This window comes from Echinops telfairi, unplaced genomic scaffold (assembly GCF_000313985.2).
Source record: "Echinops telfairi isolate 266 unplaced genomic scaffold, ASM31398v2 ScPeMD7_7469;HRSCAF=8507_1, whole genome shotgun sequence".
Lineage (NCBI taxonomy): Eukaryota > Metazoa > Chordata > Mammalia > Afrosoricida > Tenrecidae > Echinops > Echinops telfairi.
In genome coordinates, this window is record NW_022111373.1 from 98,223,264 (window position 1) to 98,232,244 (window position 8,981).

The 8,981-nt window shown below is 44.0% G+C and overlaps 1 protein-coding gene across 1 annotated transcript in view; it reads right to left on the reverse strand.

Moving 5' to 3' along the window:
• LOC101649280 (granzyme A-like) overlaps positions 1-7,646 on the reverse strand; it is a 23,016-nt gene extending 15,370 nt beyond the window's left edge. The window contains exon 1 of the mRNA XM_004703717.2: positions 7,592-7,646. Coding sequence (XP_004703774.2) covers positions 7,592-7,646 — 55 coding nt within the window. The remainder of the gene's footprint in view (positions 1-7,591) is intronic.
• Positions 7,647-8,981: the final 1,335 nt, after the last annotated feature.

Sequence of the window (8,981 nt, forward strand, 5' to 3'; positions counted from 1 at the left end):
AAATGGCTTGGCGAGCTTCGCCTGTCCGGTCTCTTGCTCTCTGATAGTCAGACCAGTTGTAGTTGCCTTAGCTAGTTCTCTGCCTCAGTTGGCAAGGCTCACTTCCTGCAAGACATCCCTGAGAAGGAGCCACATGGACCTACCCTGATGCAGCCCTGGGTGCTGGGACAGCCGCGTGGAGACCCCTGTCAGTGCTGAGGTGCTTACACACTCACAGATTCGGCTTTCCTCCTGCAGTCGGCGTCTTTGTGTGTGTTTTGTGAGTTTGAGGAGGACTTTGTAGATCCATGTCAGACATATGGGCTACTGTTGGACTTATGGACTTGGACTGGACTGGGTTGGGATGCTTAATGTACAATTACCCTTTATAGAAAACTCTCTCTTACAAAATATGAGTGTTTATGAATTTTGTTTCTCTAGTCTACCTAGACTAACACAAAGGGACTTGACAGCACCTAACAGCAATAGATTTTCATTCTAGCATGCATAAGCAAAGGCCACAAGCTTATCAAACATAAAAATTCAATTTAAATCATTCAGGTACTATTTTTGCCGGTTAATATTTCAAACTATTGTTTATTTTTTTTGAGCTGTAATACATATACATAAAGGGATATTAGTTTTTGTTGAACCTTTGGCCTAACCCTGTTCATGTCCTTTCTTTCCTTTATACTCAAACTAAGCTCCATTCAGTTAGATGGGGAAGATAACAATTAGGTTTTGTGTCAATTTAGCTGGTCCGGAGGCTCAGTAGTTTGGCAGTAGCGCCATGAGGTCCAGGTCCAGGTCACAACTTGATGATGCTTCCTTGGGGATGTGACCTATTTCATATCTATATACAGGCGCTGTGGAGAAATCACTCTTTTTTCCTTCTTCCTGCTGGCCTGGATCCTGTGTCTGCCTTTTGGGGCTTGGGTCAGTGGCCTACCATGTGGCCTACCGACCCTGAGAACTGTTAGTGGCCTTCTACGTTGCCTGCTGATACTAGATCCACTTGACTGCGCTTTCTCCGGTTTGTGGTCTTCCCACATCCTGGTTTGTCCTCTTGCTTCCTGCTTCATCTGTTGGCAGTTGCATGAATTGGGATGGGACTTCAGCTTAGTCACTGACGCATGGGCTTGAGTCAGACTGGGTTTGCGCATTATTGGTATGTAGGCTGCTTTCTTGATAAAAAATTTCTTTCTTGAGATAAATTTCTTATGCATATGTGAGTGTCATTGGCCTTGTTTCTCTAGAGAAACCATCTTAACACCACTAGTAAGACTCACTTTTGAGCTCTAGAGAGGGAGTTTTGCTAATTATTTTTTAAAACAATTTTATTGGGGGCCCGTATAACTCTTACCACAATCCATCCATCCATCCATTGTGTCAAGCACATTTGTACATTTGTTGCCATCACCATTCTCAAAACATTTGCTTTCTACTTGAGCTCTTGGTATCAGCTCCTCATTTTTCCCCTCCCTCCTTCCCTCCATCACAAACACTTGATAATTTATAAATTATTATTATTTTGTCATATCTTACACTGTCCGATGTCTCCCTTTGCCCACTTTTCTGATGTCCATCCCCCAGGGAGGGGGTTATGTGTAGATCATTGTGATTGGTTCCTCTTTTCTCCCTCACCTATCCCTTCCCCTCCTGGTATCACTATTCTCATTATTGGGCCTGAGAGATTTATCTGTCCTGGATTCCCTGTGTTTCCAGCTCTGATCTGTACCAGTGTATATCCTCTAGCCTAGCCAGATTTGTAAGTTAGAATTGAAGTCATGAGGGGTGGGTGGGGGTGGGAGGGAGGAAGAAGCATTAAAGAACTAGAGGTAAGTTGTATGTTTCATCAGTGCTATACTGCACCCTGACTGGCTCGTCTCCTCCATGAGACACTTCTGTAAGGGGATGTCCAGTTGCCTACAGATGGGCTTTGGGTCTTCCCTCCGCACTCCCCCCCATTCACAATGTGTTTTTTTTTGCTCTTTGATGCCTGAATCCTGATCCCATTGGCACCTCATGATCACACAGGCTGGTGTGCGTCTTCCATGTGAGCTTTATTGCTTCTTAGCTAGATGGCCGCTTGTTTGCCTTCAACTCTTTAGGACCACAGATGCTGTATCTTTTGATAGCCAAGCACAATCGGCTTTCTTCACCACATTTGTTTATGCACCAACTTTGTCTTCAGCAATCATGTCGGGAAGGTGAGCATCACTGAATGACAAGTTAATAAAACAAAGTGTTCTTGCATTGAGGGAGTACTTGAGTAGAGGCCCAATGTCCAACTACTACCTTAATACTAAACCTATAAATATATGCACATAGATCTATTTCCCTATCAAATATAAATATATTTACATATACACATGCCTGTATTTAGACCTTTATAAATGCCCTTTGCCTCCTAATTCTTCCCTCTATTTCCTTTTACTTTCCTCTTGTTCTACTATCATGGTCAGCCTTCATTTGAGTTTCAATAATTTCTCTGGGTTACATTGCCCTTGATCAAGCCCTACCAGGCCTCCTATACCCTCCTCGCCATCAATTTTGGATCACTTGTTATTCCCTTGTCCCAGGGTTTGTTAACACCCACTTCCTTTTCTCTCCCATTTCCCCCTGGAACCATCGGTCCCTTTGTTTTCTACTCCAGCTTGTTTATCCTGCGTATCTTATCTAGATCGCCTCTCCTAATTCTTTTATAGACGTTCACAATCCATTTATCCATTGACGCATCCATTCAATATTGAAGATCTACTACTTTCCAATCCTTAATAGGCACGAGAAGCAGATGCTGCCTTCGCAGCGTGGTAAGATATAGTTACGCAGTTGTCTGGATGCTTGAAGATAATGTGGAACAATTTTTCTAATATGTGGAATTGATATGGAATATGGTTCCAGCTTGTGTCTTCACTCAATACATATCTGATTAAGAGCTTTTTATATGCTGAGAGCCCTCGTACTCAGAATTTGGACTATTTAGCAAATTACATCTCGCTAAGAGCTTCAGGAATCTAAATGTCATAAGCAGTGGACAATGAGGTTGGAGAGTTAAGAATACTAAGGAGAACGTTCAACACCATGATACATCAAGTATATGAACTGTCACAAAGTCAGTGGGGGAATTCATGAAAGGACTTCAGGCAGGAGAGGGGCATGATTCACTTTGGTAGCAATGTAGAGGCAGTGAAAGATAGGCCCACTGCTACTGAGTTGATTCTGACTTAGAGTGCCCTTATATAGGGTTTAAAGGGAGCTCTCGTGGCATAGTGGTTATGTGTCAGGCTGCTAACTGCAAGGTCAACAGTTCAAAACCAACAGCTGCTCTTTAGGAGAAAGATGAAGCTTAGTCCTGGAAAGTGACAGGGGAAGTTCTATACTGTCCTATAGGATCACTATGAGTTGGCATCACAGCGTTGCTGGTAAGTTTGTGTTTTTATAGGGTTTTCAAGGCTTTATAGGAACAGAAAGCCTTTTTCTCTCCTGTGGAGCTACTGGTGGGTTTGAACTGCTGACCTTGTGGTTAGCAGCCCAAGTTTACCCAGTAGTGCCACCAGGGCACATATACATGTCTGTATATAAAAGGTTTTGGAGACAGTAATCTTCTGGAAGGTGAAAAATTTAAAGTTGTATTGCTGTAGCAAAGCCTTACCTAGAGTGAACGCTTCCTAAGGAAAGTGGTTGCTGGGAGGAGACTGCTAGAGACTTACGGTTGAGGAGAGAGGCTGGAAGTATTCAGTGAGGGAGGAGGGAAAGAGGCTAGAGACAACATAGGAAATTCTTACTCAGGCTTGAAGTAACAGAGACCATGAGGATGGAAAGGGAGCCCTCGTGGAGCAGTGGTTACAAGGTGGGCTATTGTTTGCAAGGTCAGCAGTTCTAAATTACTAGCTGCTCTGCCAGAGAAAGATGGGGCTTTCTATTCTCATAAAGAGTTAGTCTCAAAGAATCACAGGGGCCATTCTACCCTGTCCTCTGGGGTTGCCTGAGTCGACATTGATTCAATGACATTGAGTTTGGTTAGTTTGGTGAGTCAGGATGGAAAGGAAAGGGCAGATAAAAGGGGTTGAGATTCGTTTATTTAGGGAGAATGAGTCTTGCACAAGCAGCAAGAAGACTTTTGAGGCAGAGAGTTTCAGTGTCAGGGAAGAGGGCTGAATTGAGGCTCCGCTGTCTCAGTCTACACAGAAGCCTTGGTGGTTAGTCATTGAGCTGTGATCCAAAAGGTCATCAGTGAGAAGCCACCAGCTGCTCTCCTCCCACGAAGAGTCTCAGTCGTGGATCCTCTCAAAGGGCAGTTCTATCCTGCCTGATAGGGCCACTAAGATCTGACACAGACTTGACGGCAGTGAGGTCTATATTTGTCTGAAGGCAGTTTCCGTCCAGTGGTCCTCAACCTTCCTAATGCCGCAACCCTTTAATACAGTTCCCCCTGTTGTGGTGACCCTCCCAACCAGAAACTTATTATTTTAAAATGTATTTTTTTTCTTAACATTGTTTTCGTTGCTACTTCATAACGGTAATTTTGCTGCTGGTATGAATCGGGCAACCCCTGTGAAAGGGTTGTTCAACCCCCATAAGGGGTCGCAATTCACAGGTTGAGAACCACTCTAAACCTTCCCTAAGGAATTCTGTGATCTGTGATTAATATCACATAAAAAATGGCAGGTTGTTTTTGTTTTTTTTTTCACTTTGGTCTCCAAGTGAACTTTGTCATGAGAACAGACTTTTACAAGGTTCTCGTCAGATATTTCCGTTCACAATTTGGTCGGTTAGATGTGGTCAAGGGCCAGACGTTTCTATGTGGTGTTTTTTCTAGGTAATGAAGCTACTAAGTCATTCTCCCTCCCCCTCTACCTGTCCTTTAGCTTTGCCTCTTAAGTCATCAAACTAGATCATTCACTCTCTCACTATTTCTTCATCTACTGCAACTATGGGATTGTTTCCATTTTCTGATACTTTCAGGTTCTAGCTTATTATCGTTTTGTCTGATATTTGTTGTCATATTGTTAGGTCCATTGAGTCAGTTCTAACTCACAGCAATGTATCATGAACAAATACTGCTTAGTCCTCACAATCCTTTGGGGTCAATGTTGCAGCCATGGTATCAGTCCATCTCACGGAGGGTCTCCCTTTTTTCTCTGACCTTGTACTTTACCAAGTCCAATGTCCTCTCCAGCGATCAGTCCCTCCTGATGAGGTGTTCACAGTAAGTGAGATGAAGTCTCTCCATTCTTGCTTATCATGAGCATTTTAACCGTACTTCCTCCAAGTCTGCTGTTTGCTTTTCTGCCAGTCCGACACAGTTCAAATGTGTCCATTTCCTTTTGGCCTTGCTTTTTGTTCAGTTTTTCATGCATATCAGGCTATTGAAAACTTGTGTCTTAATTTTTTTGTTGATTTCAATATACAGAGAGGGAATCCTGGGGACACCAGGTCCTCTCCGCTCCTTGAACTCTTCTCCTTCAGGAACTAACACAAGTTGAGCCACTACCCTACTTATGCCCACGGCCACCTCCCAGATCTATCGTGTCAACAATAGTGGCATCTCCTTTAATGGTCTCTTCTATATCCCATGGTAAATGAAGGTAAGTAAAAAAATAAGTCAAACCATTATTAAACAATAATATCAGAATGTGAAACTGTTGTTTCTTGATCTAAGCTCAATACAGAAGCCCTGGTGGCATAGTGGTTACAGTCCATTGGGGTGCTATCTGAAAGGTCAGTAGTTCGAAACCACCAGTGGCTATATGCCCGTGAAGAGTTACAGTCTTGGAAACTTGTGGGGGGAAGTTCTACCCTGTCATACAGGGTCAGTAGGAGTTGGCATGAACTCAATGGTACTGAGTGAGGGTTATACATGTCTGAAGGCACTTTCTATCTCTCTAAACCTTCCCCCAAGAATTCTGGGCTCTTTGTTCACACCACATCACAATGGCAGTTTGACTTTTGCGGGGGACTCAAATCATGCACTTTTTTTTTTTTACATGTCCTTTGAGTTTTGAAAACAAACAAACAAACAAGAATTCTGCAGGAGCATGATCATGGCTGTAAGGTGGGTGGCATAAGCAATACTGTTTTCTTCTCTCCTTACAAACACCTCACTGGATCCCAGTTTTCTATCCCAACCCAACCAGTTTTTCTCCGCACAGGGAGCCGGGTGCTGTGGCCCCAGGCAAGTCCCAACCCGGCCAGACCACAGGTCAGTTCTCTTCACTGCTCTGAGACTTAATTCTGCCCTTAGACTACCAGGTGCCTGATGGATATCTTGTAGAGACACCTATTTGGGTTTAGGTATTACCTATAGATTAAATTTATATTCTAACTGCTGGATGGTGGAAATGTAAGCATTGGTAAGTTATTTTGAATACTTTCACATCCAAGAAATAGAGCCCTTGATGTCTTTCCTGGGTTGTTCATTGTACCTTTTTTACAGAAAGAAACCTCGTAATATATTCTTGCCAGTTTATCAACTATCCTATATCCACACTCCAAAAGGATCGATTGACTGATTCCACTGAGTTACCGAGTGAAAAATCTTTAAATTCTTTTTTTTTAATAGTACTTTAATAGTCTGTGGAATAGCTGATCTTTTCCATTGGGACAAATTTGAAGAACCGTACAGGTGGATTTGGCTTTTAGAGTGTCTAGAGAGCACTCAGACACACTTTTAGTGGCTAGGCATCAAACCACTTGAAAGTAGAGTGTTGTTTGGGAGTGGCAACTAACTATCTGAGCTAGGGACACCACATCTTAGCGCTAAATGCTCAGAGGCCGGAAAACCACATCTGCCACAATCTTGTGTTCCAGGGCCTGCAGCTCATTGTTGAGGGGGTGGGAATCCCTTGGGCACCAGGAGTTTAGGTTTTAGTTTTGCTTTGCCCCTCAGACCTTTGGTTAGATTCCATTCAATGACTTCCCAGGGAAGGCATTTGAGGGCGAATGGAGAATGAACATGCTTTCTCTTCTGAATTGGCATGTGGAAAGGGATAGAGTGGAGTCCCCAAGCTCCCTGAGTAGTGGGATGTGGGGAGGGGTGTTCAGGATGGGGTGGAATGAAAGAAAATAAGTCTAAATGAGGGGGCAAATTATGAAAGAGAAATTCGATTAAGGTGTCTGTAATTAAAAAAAAATAGTCCTTTCAATTAAGCTGTGAAAATAATGAATGAAAAGTCTCAAGAATGACATAAGAAAAAATATTTAAAGATTCAAGATAAGAGCCCTGGTGGCATAGTGGGTTATGGGTTGGGCTGCTAACCTCTAGGTCAGCAGTTCGAAACCACCCATCTATTCACAGGAGAAAGATGAAGCTTTCTACTCCCCTAAAGTTATGTCTCAGAAACCCACAGGGGCAATTCTGTCCTGCCCGATAGGGTCGCCATGAGTCAGAAGAGACAGGATGGCAGCTGAAAAGAGTAGCAGTAGACCAGTCTTTCTCATAGACCTCAGCTACAGACACACGTCTCTTCTTTCCTAGCAGCGAATGCTCTTCTAGAGGCCTGGCGCTGTGCTAAGGGCATTGGCAGGGATCAATGACCTCCCACAATTTGCTCAGCCGCTCCATTTCACATATGGGAAAACCGGGGGGAATGGAGAGGAAGTAACTTGCCTAGCCGGTGAGGTGAGCGCCTGTAATTCACATCCAGTACGATGTCAGCGCCCATGCCCTCAACCCATCCTGTGGTGACGTCTGGGTAAAAGCATCCCTGCAAAGTGGTTCCTGTGCAAGTGGTGCTGGGGCAAGAGCGATGCCTATGCAGGATTGTGTACTAGTGATTTGGGTGCCGCAAGTGCTGTTTGAAATCCTCTCTCTAAACTGAGGGAGTCAATCAACTCAAGGCAGCCTGTGTTTCCGGGGGGGATGGAAAGCTGGAGAAATCTAGATTCTAGTTCCTCACCCTGGGGACGGCCCGCACTCGATCCCACTTATTTTACATTGAAATGACTGTCTCTGTCCCTTAAGTTGGGAGATAGTTGAGAAGCAGTATTTGAAGTTACTCAAGGGCTAGAGGAATGCCCTACACAAGTAATTCTCAGAATGCTGTCTTAGACAAATGTACGCTAATCCATATTTTCTTTGTGGCTTTGTCTTGGGCACAGCGTGGGAAGCTTGAGGAGGTGTGGAAGGGACCCCGAGGATGAGGGAGAGCTAGTCAAGGTGACTGACTGGACAGCCACGGGGGGCCTGGAAGCAGCCTGATTTTCTGCCTCTCGATTAAACGGCTCAGAAGCCTGGCAATTCGGGGTTTTCTAAGCAGTCATTCAATTTCAGAGCCTACATACAGCTGAGTCATAACACAACTAAGCCAACATCTGCTTTAGTTGCTGGTGTCTGACCCAGTTTTACAGTGGATGTCTCAGGCGAAGGGAGACACCTACAGTTGGTTTTGAGGAACTTGTTTAACTTCGCCCTTTAAAGTAAAACTCTGTCTCGCTCTCTGGTTGGGGAGGTGTTAGATTCATATTGACCTGATGGCAGGAGCAGTGAGGCTGATGCAGAGGCAGGGTTACTGAGAGAGTAAAGTAGTGGTTACTTGTTGGCTGCTAACCATAAGGTGAGCCCTTTGAAACCGTTAGCAGATCCTCAGGGAAGAAAGTGAGGCTTTCTACCTTCATAAAACTCCAGCCTTGAAACCCACAGGGGCAGCTTGACCCTGTCCTGTGGGGTCACTGTGCGTTGGAATCAGCTCGATGGCAGTGAGAAAATGTCAGAGCTGAAAGGGCCTTAGAGTAAGGTGACCAGACGTCCCGCTTTTGGTGGGACAGTCCCGATTTTTAACAATTTTTCCTGTGTCCCGCGGCATTTTTAAATAGTTCCGATTTTTTTGGAAAGAATGCACAACAAGCCAGGGTATACGGTTTTCGGCTACCATGTGGCTATTTCACCAGCACATGAGTTTTTTTTAATCTTTTTTTTTATTTAAACATTTTATTAGGGGCTCATAAAACTGTTATCGCAATCCATACACACATCAATTGTGTAAAGTGCATTTGTACAT